At 46.6% G+C, this 14994-nt stretch overlaps 2 protein-coding genes across 3 annotated transcripts; one reads left to right on the top strand and one right to left on the bottom strand.

Moving 5' to 3' along the window:
- Positions 1-573: 573 nt before the first annotated feature.
- Positions 574-8973, top strand: LOC308487389 (uncharacterized protein; the record flags this gene model as incomplete). Of its 2 annotated transcripts, none has more annotated exons than XM_081025516.1 (2): positions 574-801; positions 8695-8973. In XM_081025516.1, 2 exons carry the CDS (start codon positions 574-576, stop codon positions 8971-8973), a joined length of 507 nt encoding a protein of 168 aa, XP_080881642.1. The 2 variants fall into 2 exon arrangements, with proteins under 2 accessions (XP_080881642.1, XP_080881641.1); XM_081025515.1 differs by lacking the exon at positions 574-801 and adding an exon at positions 7939-8070 and having other exon boundaries at positions 8479-8973.
- Positions 8974-14143: 5170 nt separating this feature from the next.
- LOC308487245 (uncharacterized protein) lies at positions 14144-14656 on the bottom strand (the record flags this gene model as incomplete). Its single annotated transcript, XM_081025256.1, has 2 exons — positions 14144-14324; positions 14595-14656. The coding sequence occupies 2 exons, from the start codon at positions 14654-14656 to the stop codon at positions 14144-14146; spliced, it is 243 nt and encodes an 80-aa protein (XP_080881382.1).
- Positions 14657-14994: the final 338 nt, after the last annotated feature.

Below are 14994 nucleotides of genomic sequence, written 5' to 3'. Positions count from 1 at the left end.
GGATTTGGCAGAGAGTGTCTGGGACGAGAGCCATGATGGGCATGCATGTGCAGACAAGCAGCCGTGGAATGAAAAGCCTTCCAGAAAGCATGCACGGAAAGGACAGTGTGAACAGAGGGCCCCTCGGTGGGATTATGTGGGCTCAGGGCAGGGTGCTATGGAGTTTTCCTAGGACAGCGATGTGAGGGACATGAGAGGGTAGACTCCAGAATTTTCATGCTATCATGTTTCCAAATTATTCAAAACCTGGGGCCTCAATGAATCCTGGGAACCAGCTATTGCGGTGTGTTGCCGACGCAGGTTTTCAGAATCACCAGGGAGAAAGGAAGCACAGATCAGGGCTCCACCCATGTGGAGCAGAAGAAAGCACCTCTAAGCTTCTCTTCTTGAAATCACCAAAGTTCCCAGTGATCTCAAATTCAGGGCAACAGAGAGAAAGGGCAGAGAGGCTCTCACGTCTGAAAGGGCATGGAATACCATAGCATGGTATCTATCATACCATGTGTCTTCTTCCTTGTTTCACCAAACCACTGAGTCGGTTTTACTATCTCTAGGTCCGTCCTCCTCTGAAGCATGAGTTCCCACCAGCAGAAGCAGCCCTTCACCCCACCCCCCCAGCTTCAGCAGCAGCAGGTGAAACAGCCCTCCCAGCCTCCTCCCCAGGAAACATATATCCCCCAAACCAAGGAGGAGAGCCACACCAAGGTGCCACAACCTGGCCACACCAAGGTGCCACAACCTGGCCACACCACGGTGCCACAACCTGGCCACACCACGGTGCCACAACCTGGCCACACCAAGGTGCCACAACCTGGCCACACCAAGTTTCCAGAGCCATACCACCCCAAGCAGCCTGAACCAAGCAAGCCTACGTTTCCTGAGCAGGGTCACACCAAAGTCCCTGAGCCGGTCCACCCTAAATTCCCTGAGCCTGGCCAGTCGAAGATTCCTGAGCCATCTCCTTCAGTGGTCATCCCAGGCCCAGCCCAGCAGAAGACCAAGCAGAAGTAAAGTGGGCCACAGCCACACGCCTGAGGAGCCGACCCCGGGCCCTGAATGCCTCCACTTCTGCTTCTGTGTCCTAACTGCCTACAGACCTTGCATCTGCGTGTTCTCACCCTGTCTTTCTATTTGCATCTAAAAATATGTGCTATGAAACTCTTCCTTACGCAAACTTTGGAGGGCCCCCAAGCCTCTAAATTACACAGGGGTCTTAGTGGTTTTAGTCTAAATTAATCTAAATTACTGCTCTAAATCCGAAGAGGGAATCGGGATGGGAAGAAATGCATGTTTTCTGCTCTGCCTCCATTAAATCATCTTTGAGTCCACTCCCGGCTGCGTGTGTCATTGGGTGACTCAGCCCCATTCGCTGCTCTCCCATCACGAGGGGGACCTCTAATCAGAGGGACTTGGTGTGACATCACCTGTCCCGACTGGTCCTGCGTGCTTCCGTGCTGTGACTCCATTGAGGGGGCATTCCTATTGTGTAACAGAACTTTGGTCAGAGCCTGTCACCTGGGCGCCACACCTGCAGCAGGGCTGTCCTCCGGCCCTAGACTCAGTCATGCTCAGTTCCACGGTGCCTGCCCCATGCCCCCTCTGATCCTGAGGACCTTGTCCCCAAGACGGCTGCTTAGTCCCCAAAACATCCCTCCTACGTGCTTGAACCTGACTGTTCTGGTTTTCATCGCTCAACCCACACCCACAGATGTAGGATAGCCATTCCATTCTTCAAGTAAAGAAACTGATACCCCAAACGTCAATTGCAGTAACCCAGAAATGATGTGTTTGCATCATACCCAGAGCCCAGTTCGCCAGACCCCCACCCCTCACTCTCTTCTGCAGCCCGGTCTTGTTGATTTCAGCAGCGACCAGCAGGGTTGGAGGCCTGGGTTGAGTGGGTTGGAATATTAGAGCTGTCTCCAACGGCACAGAACACACCATGAAATTTCAGAAGGGCTACCCATAGTCATCGGGGAGCAAACCCCATTTTTGATAGGATGTATCCTTGTTGGGGTAGGCCATGTGCCTCTCCTCCCCACACACCTCCATCCCAATTCTTGATGCTGGATACCCCAACACTCCAGTCACAGCAGGACTCAAATCCTGCCCACTGATCGACAGCTGACGTCATGTAAGGGTTCAGCTCCTTCTCTACCCTCAGCAAACTAGAAAACACAAAGATGGGTCCTGTCCACCCCTGCTACAACCCAATTTGCAATCGTGGAGCAGGGACTGGATACCTTCAGTAAACTTCCATAGGGGAACAGGAGAAGCAAAGGAGCTGGCCCATATCTGACCCCCAGGAATTCCAACTTTTCTCAGAGCAGACATGAAGAAATGCTTTGATATGGCATGGGTCCCCCTCCTCTGGAAGGTATTCTTAGCCTGTGTGGGTCCTTCCTTCATATTAGCTTCTCATAAGTGGATTTATTCGTAAGTCCTCCTCTGGCTCAGTGCTCTTTCCACCTCAATATTGTTGTAAGATCCCGAAACACAAGTTTCTGTAGTCTGGGCCGTGGCTTTCAGGCAAAACAACTCCATCGAAAATTTTGCAGGGTTCTGGTTTTTTCCAATCAGCCCCTTTGGCAGCAACTCTACTCAAAGCTGTTTTCCTGCCCTCATTCTCAAGCCACGTGCATTTCTCTGTGTGCTTGCTCCCCTTTTTCTTTTTTTTTTTTTTTATTCATGCATTGCTACTGCCCTAATGCTCTCTGGGATGTGGGTAGGAAGACTTCACCTTTAATCTCATCGGTGCTGCAAAAATTTGTCTTAAAACCTTTGTTTCTTTGCTCTTATCTCTATGCTGAGATTTAGAAGGAGTCGGCTTTTTCTACCAATTTTCGATACTCTTAAGAATTCCTGTTTCTTCTATCTGCAAATTGGCCCATTTCTTTCATGAAGTCATTCATATATTGCCGACAGGACTCAGTAGCAGCCAATACTCACAAAATTTCTGCATCTGCCTAGTCACTTTTTTATATATATAACTATAAGCTTACTGGGCATACAGTCTGGCCTTTCAAGTAACAGGTGGCAATTTTACTGGCTGGATGTTTAAACACAGTACAGCATTTAGGGAGGTGCCAGGGCAAGGGGGAGCAGAAGGAATCCCGTCCAGTAACATGGGGAGCCCTCCACTCCAAACATATATAAAGTCAACATTCCTGATACATAAACCAAGAAAAATCCCCAGTGTGGGGGTCCAGAGGGGCCAGGTGGGGGCACAGTTGTCCCATTGGCTGAGACAACAAAGAAAGGGGATGTGGTGAGTCCTGGGCCAGTATTTAAGGCAGGAAATCACAGAGGGCTTTCATTGGATCCCATATAACCAGCAAGATAAGACAGGTGCCATTGAGCTAGTAGTAAAGAGTGTTTAAGGGGGTTTTCCCCAATATTCAGTTACTCGCACACCAGCACCCCTGTTTTACCACAACTTCATATGCTTGTACTTAATATTTGCTTCATATTATTTTATAACAAAGGATTTTCTTTCAAAAATCACAAGTGTATAGTTACCAAATCAGAGTCACTCAGTGGTATTCTCACGACACGTGACAAAGCAAAGCCTGCTAGAAGAGCATTTCCTTGGTAAGTACACTTCCTGCCCTCAAAAGGCTTTCGGCTGTGACTTTCATCCCCTTTTACAGGTAACTCTTCCCCTGTAGAGTGGAAATTTCCAGACACAAGAAAGTCCAAGAATGTGAGAGACATTTGGGCTCCTGAATAAAAACGTTTCTTTGTGCATCTTACTCTGAGCGTATTGCCGAGGATGAAACTCATTCCCCTCTGGCCCTTGCCTCTCCTCCATTTCCTCTTTCCCGCCACAGAGGCCCTGGAACACGCCAGGCAGGCTCTGACCTTGGAATATGTGTATCGGAGTCTCCTGACCCAGGACAATTTCCACAGCCATCCTAACATCTAGCCTTCCACCTGCTTCAAGGTGAATAAAACATCACCTTCTCAGAGAGGACACAGCAGCCCCACCTCCTTGGGGCTCCCAAGTGCAGACACAGCTATTCTTTTTGCCACAGCATTTACAGAATTAGAGTCATCCTGTTTCTTTATCGTCTATTTCCACCGTTCCTGTAGTGTATGAACTCCCCAGGGTCAGACATTTTTGTTATTGTTCACTGATTCACCCCAAATATCTAGAAGCCCGCCTGACTTGTTCCAGGCACTCAAGAATCAGCTGAAAGCATGAACTGGAGTTCCTCCGACCTAAAGTTAGTGAATCCTCAAGATGTTCCCTTGCAACCAGCAATTTGTTGACACTGCAAGTTTAGACAAAGCCTCCAGCGCGGAGCATGTATTCTGGGGGGAGGTTTGGGGCTTGTCATCACCACATACTCCCTGACTTAGCCTTCCAAGTGCCTTGGATTTCACTTGAGAAGTAACTGAACGTACTTGGTCTTGGGAAGCTCCACTCCCCTCCGGCGAGGCTGCCATCTCCCCCGGGGCTCAGCCTGAGTTCTTGAGATTCAGGTCTGTTTGGGAGCAATGAGATGGTGGTTCGCATCTGCATAAACAGAAGGTTTGATGCTTGTGGGCTTTTTCTCATGTGCTGAGAAGATGGAGTACTCTTTGTCTGGAGATGAAGGCAGACCTGTTTATCCACAGCCTCCTGCCACCCCCTTCACCACCGCCACTGGGCCAGTCTGGCTCCATGTGCGTGAACTCTCCCACACTTTTGGATTGCACACACAAGGGTGCATTGCTCCGTGGGTGCTCTGCACTGTAGTGCCAAAGGAGCCTGGGTCAGGAAAAGAGAGGAGGTTCTTACACGAAGCCCACCCACACCTACGTGGAAAGGGCCACGTGGCAGTGTGTGCATTAGAGGCAGAGCAGAGAGGATGTGTAAGGACGCCCAAAAGCTACATAATGCCCTTCTCCAATAAAACCAAGAAGGGCCAGGCTTTGGTATAAGAAAACCAGCAGCCTCCTATCATCCTGACAAGGAAATCGGTGTGAAAGTCAGAGGCAAGTGGGAAGATGCCAGTGGCAATCACAAGCCATATGGCTTCCAGAAAATTTATTGGCTAATCCAGAAATTCAGCTTTCCTGTATAGGAGAAAAAGGCTGAATACCCAACTGTTCACTGCCCGTTGGACAAAACAGCAGAAGGAGAAAGGAGAAATTGAGACAGTAGAAAGGGAAAAGCGTTGGCTGGGGGAAAGGAGACACAAGTCAGGAAGACACATCAGGTCAAAGCCGAGAGAGTGGGTCCAGGGCAGACACGAGAGGCAGGACCCCGCCGCAGAGCCGAGGATCAGGTCAGCTAGGTCCACGGCTGTGCCACGGAGGACCGAGGGGCAGAAGGCTGGCTGCCCTGGGTCTGAGAAGCCCACCAGACCAACAGCAAGGGATGCCTGGAATTCTCTTTGCAGGGTCCTTAGTGATGGGGTCTGGGTGAGAAGAGCTGAACTGATAAAACAAGCCTTGGACTCAGGCATGGCGGTGACCGTGGCCAGCCCAAAGGGAAGCAGCTATGTCAACTCTAGGGAAGGAAACAGATGGGTGGGGGTGGTAGCAGAAACAGCTATCTATTGGTGAGCCCTTACGAGGCCGCCTCTTCTGAGATCATGCCATTCGCCTTGTCACAGGGAATGTTTCCCTTATCAGAAATGTCCTAGTTGTTCTCAAAGCCGCCTCTGTATCTCATCCCAAATAATTCCATCCATTCTGTAATTGTCCACACACAAGGCAGAGTGGGGGATGACGAGTAGAATAATCGTTAGGGGGGCCGTGGGAGGAGGTCCTAGTGGTGGCCGGCTGGCCGTGGGCTCGAATTCAGGGGAGGTGACACTGCTGAGGAGCCAGCAGGTAGGCCACAACCCGTAGGCGAGTGAAGTTCAGGAGGGAGGGACCACATAACACTTGGATTTGAAGAATGACTTGAATTTTCCAAAGAGCCCAGCTTGTGACAGATTGTGTATGAACGGTCTAGATTGGTGATCCCAGTTTCATTTCATCTGGAGCAGAGTGAACTCTGTTACCAAGGGTCAAGGACTCCTAGGTCCCTGTGATGCCCCCAGGAAAGGATGTCCCAAGAGAGGCAGGGTCTTCGCGGTCCACAACAAGTGGACAGGTGACAGGGCTAGTGCCCTGGGCTGCTGCACTGGACAGTCTCCCTGGTATTTACTGACAGGCGTGCCCCTCACTGAAAGTGGTCCCCATGCTCTGTCTTCCATTGACTCTGAGACCTTTCTAGGAATGAAGGCTTTTTAGGGCCAAAAGGATCACTTGAGGCCTTTTCCCTCCCAGAACTGGCACACGGAGTGATGGATAAGCAAATGATTACTTGCTTCCTCCTGGGGAAATCATGTCACCATACCCTGGCCTCCCAGAAGAACCAGAAACGCCTTGTGCATTTCCACATCCACTTCCTGTACCACGCAGTTCAATAGGCCTGGTTCATGCTAAAGCTTAGGGTCCTCCAGGAACCAGGGGTGTTTCTGGTTCCAGCAGCCCTAAAACGTCTTCCTTCTCTCCTGCCAGCCCACCCCACCCCACCCTCACCATAAACACTACACTTAGATGCAAAGGACGCTCAGTGGGGAGAAAGCCCAGGTGACATCATTGTGAGACAGCAAGTACCCAAAAAATGTCAAGTGGGTGATTTCATCACTAAAACTGAACCGACAGGTTGATGAGGGGCCTGGGGTGAATCACCCCAGCAGGCAAAGAATGAAGACACAGAAGCCAAGAAAGTCCCATTACCATGAAATAGGTCTCGCTCACACTGTATAAAAAGCCAGTTGGCTGGGGACACCACACCAGATCCGAGTGACTGACCACACAGCCTGCTCTTCTCTGCGCACCAGGTGAGTGTCTTTCCCTGGAAATTTTTATCGTTCGCTCAAGGCATTTGATTTTTACTGGCACTTCCTTGGTGTTCTCGCTATCTTTCCCTTCATTATTGAAGTTCAGTCGTCAGAGTTCTAGCCTCTAGAGATATCTTTGCTCTAAAAGGAATCATTATTTGGGCTTGAAAGGACTTAAGATGTTATGAGTTCTGCCCCAGCAGTTCTCACTGTGCCAGCGAGGAGAGGCTTGACTTGTGTAAGACCCACAGTTAGCAGCACTTAGGTAGAGGAACACTGTACTTCTTTCATTATTCATAATCTTAATACAGAGAATTTCATTCTGTCAACAATTTGCTGTGTGATCATTTATTATGTTGGCATTTTGCTAAAACATAATTTAGACAACGGGGAATTTATTCCACGAAACTACAATGTTTCTGGAAAATTAGACATGGGTATGAAGAGCAAAAATACAACGTAGAAAGTCACCTGCCTAAGGTGACAAGGACAAGAAAAGAACAGTGGCAGTTTGGGGACACAGGTGATTTCTGGAAGGTTTACTCTAGAAATTCCTCCCCAAAGCATTATATGAGGTGATCTGTGATGGTGCTGATTGGGTAGTTATTATACTTGAACAAATAGCAATGAGGAAAACATCTGAAGCAGAGGAGGGTGTGTGCAAGACTGGGGGGGATCCTGTGGGGTTTTAGAGAAGCCAGTAGTTATCCCATAGGTGATAAGCCATCCTATTATCAGAAATGTGTGGGTGGGTTGAAGTCACTACTGGGATTTTTTCAAATAATAATATCACATTTCCACGTGATCCACTATTGTGCTCTCACATTTCTGCCAGGAGCCTGCAGTCGTGTTGTGTTGCTTAGTTGGGTTTTCAGATGTGCCAGGAAGAAGGAGAACACTGGGGAGGCCCTGAGCAGGTGGAGTAGAACAAATTGCCCCTCTGTTCCTCCTCTTCCAAGGCTCAGAAATCATCCAGGTGTTCTTAGAGGTAAAGAGAAAGAGGAGAACATGTGCTTCTTAGGAAACCTGAAAGTGGCATTGAACCTGGCTTCCTCCCTAGTTAATCTTGGTTTAAACCATCTGCTCCATCTCTAGGTCCAGCCTCCTCTGAAGCATGAGTTCCCACCAGCAGAAGCAGCCCTGCACCCTACCCCCCCAGCTTCAGCAGCAGCAGGTGAAACAGCCCTGCCAGCCTCCTCCCCAGGAACCATGTGTCCCCCAAACCATAGAGCCATGCCACACCAAGGTGCCAGAGCCATGCCACACCAAGGTTCCGGAGCCTTGTCCCACCAAGGTTCCAGAGCCATGTCACACCAAGATTCCAGAGCCATCTCAGACCAAGGTTCCTGAGCCATGTCACGCCAAGTTTCCAGAGCCATGTCACACCAAGATTCCAGAGCCATGTCAGACCAAGTTTCCCGAGCCATGTCACACCAAGATTCTAGAGCCGTGTCACACCAAGGTTCCGGAGCCGTGTCACACCAAGATGCCAGAGCCATGTCAGACCAAGTTTCCTGAGCCATGTCACACCAAGGTTCCAGAGCCATGCCACACCAAGGTTCCAGAGCCGTGTCACACCAAGATGCCAGAGCCATGTCAGACCAAGTTTCCTGAGCCATGTCACACCAAGGTTCCAGAGCCATGCCACACCAAGTTTCCAGAGCCGTGTCACACCAAGATGCCAGAGCCATGTCAGACCAAGATGCCAGAGCCATGTCACACCAAGGTTCCGGAGCCGTGTCACACCAAGATTCTGGAGCCGTGTCACACCAAGGTTCCAGAGCCGTGTCACACCAAGGTTCCGGAGCCATGTCACACCAAAGTTCCAGAGCCATGCCACACCAAGATTCCAGAGCCATGTCACACCAAGATTCCAGAGCCATGTCACACCAAGGTTCCAGAGCCATGTCAGACCAAGTTTCCTGAGCCATGTCCCACCAAGATTCCAGAGCCATGTCACACCAAGATTCCAGAGCCATGTCACACCAAGGTTCCAGAGCCATGTCAGACCAAGTTTCCTGAGCCATGTCCCACCAAGATTCCAGAGCCATGTCACACCAAGGTTCTGCAGCCCAGCCACTGCAAGGTCCCTGAGCCGTGTCCCTCAACAGTCATCCCAGCGCCAGTTCAGCAGACCAAGCAGAAGTAACACTGTCCACAGCGAAGCCCTGGAGGAGCCGACCACTGGATGCTGAAGCCCCTCTCCCTGCTGCCTGAGTCCCATTTGCCTTGCAATTAGCATGCTATCACCCTGAGTCACAATCCTTCCTCATTTGCACCCTGAAAACATGAGCTATGAAGCTTTACCTTCCCAAACATTCCAGGCCTCTGAGTCTCAGAATTAAGCTGAGGGTCTTGGTACCTTCGAACCTCAGATTTCAGCTCCTCGGGATTCATCTGATGAGAGACTTAAGGTGAAAAGAAGTGAATCAGCTGTGTGCTGTTCCCATTAAATTCACTTTTAGTTCCACCCCTGACTGTGTGTCGTGGTCCAACTCAATGTCTTCACGCCTTTCCCTGGGGAAGTAGGACCTGTTGGCAGAAAGGTTGGGGAGGAAGGGCTTCATTTCAGAGATGGCACGTCCTGCTTTGTCCCCCTGAGTTTCCTGGGCTGGCCATGGGAAGCTGTACAATGCTACCAAGTGGCTGTTGCTTGGGCATCCAGGGGTGGCCCACGGCTGCCCTCTTGCAACTCAGTGAGTCACGCTGGAGTCTAGTTAGTGCCTGTCCATGCTGACTCGGACTGACTCGACCCCTCAGTGTCCTGCCCCTAAACCTGGCTCCTGGATTGCTGACTTAGCCACTTCCAGTTTATTTCAAGGGCTGTTGTTCCACATACATGAATCTGCTCCTTCTCACTCATTTCTCTCTGGTAGCCATGACTCAGCTTCTCAGACATAACCCGAAGACTCACAGCCTGCACTTTTGTTGTCTCGGGAAATCCTCTTGCATTCACTGAGTGCCCACTCTGCCAGAAAGAGGACGAGGGGACTCCCAGTGCTTGTCTTAGGGGACTTACAGTCACCTACAAGGATGAACTTCACTTTCCACCCCACCCCTTCTACGAACAAACATACACGCCCACACATGCTGGACCAGGAGTCTCCCAGACTAACCCAAAAGTATGTTTCTTCTTTATGCTACGTAGTATGAAAAAAGACATTTTCCTTAGATCGTAAAATGAACTAATGAAAAAACCATGAGCATTTGATATAATTCAAGCAATTGTGATACTTTGGATCATAATTTTTACCTGCTTGCAGTCTTTAAAATTATAAAGTCTATTTGAAAAATGTTTACCCTAAAAGTCTTATCATCCTAAACGCTTTCATCGGTACCCAAGTAAACAGTGCCCCCTAGCGCCAAAATCAACTAATCAAACCAACGAAGAGAACTAAACGTGTCCTGACCATTATGTATATTAGTCAGCATAGGCTAGCTGCTATAACAAACACCCCTTAAACAACACCACCACCCCACCCAGAGTCCTTTACGTCTAGCTTTATGAATAGAGGATATAGGAAGAGGAAGATCCTAAACTTAAATATGTTTAGATATAATATGATTTGATATGAAGAATTTGTTGCTTTTAAAAACAATGCTATATCAAGATGCAAAATTAATATTCAGAAATCAGTTGCATTTTTATACACCAATAATGAACTACCAGAAAGAGAAATTTTTTAAAAATCCCATTTACAATTGTATCCAAAAAATAAAATAAAATAAAATAAAATACTTAGGAATAAATTTAGCCAAGGAACTAAAAGACCTGTTCTCAGAAAATTATAAGACATGGAAGAGAGAAATTAAAGAAAATACAAATAAATGGAAGCATATATTGTGTTCATGGGTAGGAAGAATTAACATTGTTAAATGTCCATATTACCCAAAGCAATCTATAGATTCAATGCAATCTCTATCAAAATACCAATGACATTTTTCACAGAACTAGAGCACATAATCCTAAAATTTATATGGAACCATAAAAGACCGAATAGACATGGCAATCCTGAGAAACAAAAAGCTGGAGGTATCACTCTACCTGATGTCAAATTATACTACAAGTCTATAGCAATCGAAATAGCATAGACTGGCATAAAAATAGACACATCGATCAATGGAACAAATTTAAAAGTCCAGAAATAAATCCATGCTTATATGGCCATTTAATCTACGACAAAGGAAGCAAGAATGTACGTTGGGGTAAAGACAGTCCATTTCATAAACAGTGCTGGGAAAACTGGACAGATACGTGCAAAAAAAAAACAAACTGGACCACCTTCTTATGCCATATACAAGAATAGACTCAAAATGGAATAAAGACTTAAATGTAAGTCCCAAAACCATAAAACTCATAGAAGAAAATATAGAAAGTAAACTCGTAGACATTATCCTTAGTAATATTTTTACTGATATATCCCCTCGGGCAAGGGAAACAAAAAAGAAAATATAAACAAATGGGATTACATCAAACTAAAGTTTTTTCACAGCAAAGGAAACCATTGACAAAACAAAAAGACATCCTACTAAATGGGAGAAGATATTTGCCAATAATACATCTGATAAGGGGTTAATATCCAAAATTTATAAAATGCTCATACAACTCAACACCAAAAAAAAACCAATTTAATTAAAAATGGGCAGGGGAAATGAAAAGATATTTTTCCAAAGAGGACATACAGATGGCCAATAGACATGAAAAGATGCTCAACATCACTAATCATCAGAGAAATGCAAATAAAAACCACAATGAGATATCACCTCACCCCAGTCAGAATGACCATAATCAATAAATCAACAAACAACAAGTGTTGGCAAGGACGTGGAGAAAAGGGAACCCTTGTGCACTGTGGGTGGGATTGCAAATTGGTGCAGCTACTATGGAAAATAGTATGGAGGTTCCTCAGAAAATTAAAAAAAATAGAACTACTTATCGACTATTTATCCAAAGAAATCCAAAACACAAATTCAAAAAAATATATATGCACTCCTATGTTTACTGCAGCACTATTCACAATAGCCAAGATATGGAAACAACAAAAATGTCCATCAATAGATGATTGGATAAAGAAACAGTATTACATATATACAATGGAGTATTATTCTGCATTAAAAAGAATGAAATCTTACCATTTGCAACAACATGGATGGACTTAGAAGATATTATGCTAAGTGAAATAAGTCAGACTGAGAAAGACAAATACCATATGATCTCACTTTTATGTGGAATCTAAAGAACAGAATAAATGAGCAAACAAAACAGAAATAGACTCATAGATACAGAGAAACAACTGATGCTTCCTAGATAGGAAGGGAGCTGGGGAATGGAGGAGAAGGTGAAGGGATTAGAAAGTACAAATTTGTTGTCACAAAATAGTCACAGAGATGTGAAATACAGCATGGGGAATATAATCAATAATGTAAAGATTATGCAGGGTGTCAGATGGGTACTGGACTTATGGGGGGGATCACTTCATAGATTATATCAATGCCTAATCATTGCGCTGTACACCTGAAACTAATATAAAATAATATTGAATGTACAACACAGGGAATATAGTCAATAGTCAATGGTATTGTAATAGCTATGTGCGATGTCAAAGGGGTAGTAGACTTGGGGGGGTTATCACTTTGTGAGGGGTGTAAATGTCTAATCATTATGTTGTTTTGTACACCTGAAACTAATACAAATAAAACAAAATAATAAATACATAAAATAAAAACAATGCTATATTTATCAGTGTGTGTGTGCATGCGTGTGCTATGGTGGATATCTAGGACCACAAGAAAAAAGGTACTTAAAGGACACATCCCTCTTTTTGCAGCTTACTTGGCTAAGTGGCTGAGCACTGAGAAAACAAGCTGCAAAGCAAGAGTAACTTTGCAAATCTACATAAACATATAAACCCTAAATATTTTCAAAGGTGAGGTCAGAACACTCAAGAAAGTAATTTCAGAAGTGAACAAAATTGCTAGGTCCATGGTCCTCAGTGGGTTGTTGGAGTAAGAAGACCAGATGATACACATGGAGAGGGGGCGGCACTTTGCCTTGTAGGGTGCTTATTATTTCCCTTTCCTCTGTACTACCCATGTTTTAAGAATGACTGCAAGTTTATGCAGAATAATCCACTAGTTCCCAAAAGCTATTTATATGCAATATCACATAAAATAGAGTGAATTAGGAAAGAAAAGTACAGAATATGAAAGTGTAATAAAAAATAAAGTTTCAGAATCTTCTTGTTTCCTATACTAGTTATGTCTGAACCACATTCCTGCTAGAGAAACATGGTGGTAGTAGTGATTAGTGGTGGTGGTGGTGGTGGTGATGATGGTGGCGATGGTGGTGGCGATGGTGATGGCGATGGTGATGGCGATGGTGATGGCGGTGGTGGTGGTGGTGGTGATGGTGGTGGTGGTGGCGATGGTGATGGCGATGGTGATGGTGGTGGTGATGGTGGTGGTGGTGGTGGTGATAGTGGTGATGGTGGTGGTGGCGGTGATGGTGGTGGTGGTGGTGGTGGTGATGGTGGTTGTGGCGGTGGTGGTGATGGTGATAATAAAGATGATGAGGGAGACAATGATGACCAAGTGCTAATTAAGGGTCAAGCATTGTGCCAACCAAATTACACATATTCATTCAATTTTATGCCTAAGGCAAGTTTATACGGTCAGTATCATTTTTCTCACTTTGCAGTAGAGAAAATGAAATCCTCAGGAGCTCCATAATTTGTTCCTCAAATTTTTTAAAATAACATATAATTTTTTAAAATGACATATATTTGAAATGATAGAGAAGCAATCTTTGGTATGACCCAAACTTCAGGTAACACTGATTATGAGACATTGAACCTTATGATCAAAGGATAGAAATAAACCAAAATGATATGATATCTCTAAGAAGCAGGTTTCAAACAAAAGAAAATATTTATCCCAAGCAAAAGTGTACTTTATTCAGGAAATGGAAGAAAAGCTACATTTGCCCAGGTGGTCAAAACCCCTGCCCAGAGGACAGACACAGAAGCCATCGCTAGAACCCTCTGCTGCCACCCAAAAGAGAGCAGCTGCTCCTTCTTCCGACACTCTGGGATGCTGGCACAGCTGAGGACTGCCCTCTCTCAGCTTCTTCCTGGACAGTAGCAGTTTACCAGCCTCAGGAAGGAAACCTTTGCTGTCAGCAATCATCACGGGCATATGAGAGGCTGAAGGGTGGAGAAGCTTCTTCCATATCGAGGATGGGCTTTGAAGAGAAGATAAAGGAGGTGCTGTGGAACAAGGTGAGCCAATTCTTATTCTTTCCTGATTCTGACGATAAGCTTTTAGTTGCTCTCGGGCAGACACTCCTGCTGGCATGAAGGAGGTGGTTGCACAGGAGGGCATTTCTGCTGGCAGAGCTGAGGTGGGCATGGCTCAGGGCACTTGGGTGGTGGGCAAGGCTCAGGGCACTTTGGGGGTGGACAAGGTTCAGGGCACTTTGGGGGTGGACATGGCTCAGGGCACCTGGGTGGTGGGCAAGGCTCAGGGCACCTTGGGGGTGGACATGGCTCAGGGCACATGGGTGGTGGGCAAGGCTCAGGGCACCTTGGGGGTGGACATGGCTCAGGGCACATGGGTGGTGGGCAAGGCTCAGGGCACTTTGGGGGTGGACATGGCTCAGGGCACCTAGGTGGTGGGCAAGGCTCAGGGCACCTTGGGGGTGGACATGGCTCAGGGCACATGGGTGGTGGGCAAGGCTCAGGGCACTTTGGGGGTGGACATGGCTCAGGGCACGTAGGTAGGCACACTGGAGGTGGCTGGCAGGGCTGCTTGCACTGCTGCTGTTGATAAGACATCTTTCTCAAGTTTTAGAATCTGAAAGAAATTACATGACAGTGTTCACAGGAAGGGACTCCTAGAGAGAGAGAACCCAAAGCTTAGGTGATACCATGAAACATTATCCCCCAATCTCCAGGAATGTGCTTTCATCTCTGAAGTCCCTTCTTCAGACTTTCTGGCTTCTCCCAGACTCTTTAACAATTGCGTCATCAGCACTGCAAAAACCCTCTCTTTTCTCTTTCCATTTTTCCAAAGAAAATATCTGTTTGGAAGAACCAAGTCATGTGTTTTGTAGGAAAATAACATCTTCAAGAAAGACCATCGCAAATTCTGAAATCTTGGGCAACCTCACAAG

This window comes from Rhinolophus hipposideros, assembly GCF_964194185.1.
Source record: "Rhinolophus hipposideros genome assembly, chromosome: 19".
In the NCBI taxonomy this organism is placed as follows: Eukaryota; Metazoa; Chordata; class Mammalia; order Chiroptera; family Rhinolophidae; genus Rhinolophus; species Rhinolophus hipposideros.
This window is presented reverse-complemented; position numbering and strand designations above follow the sequence as displayed.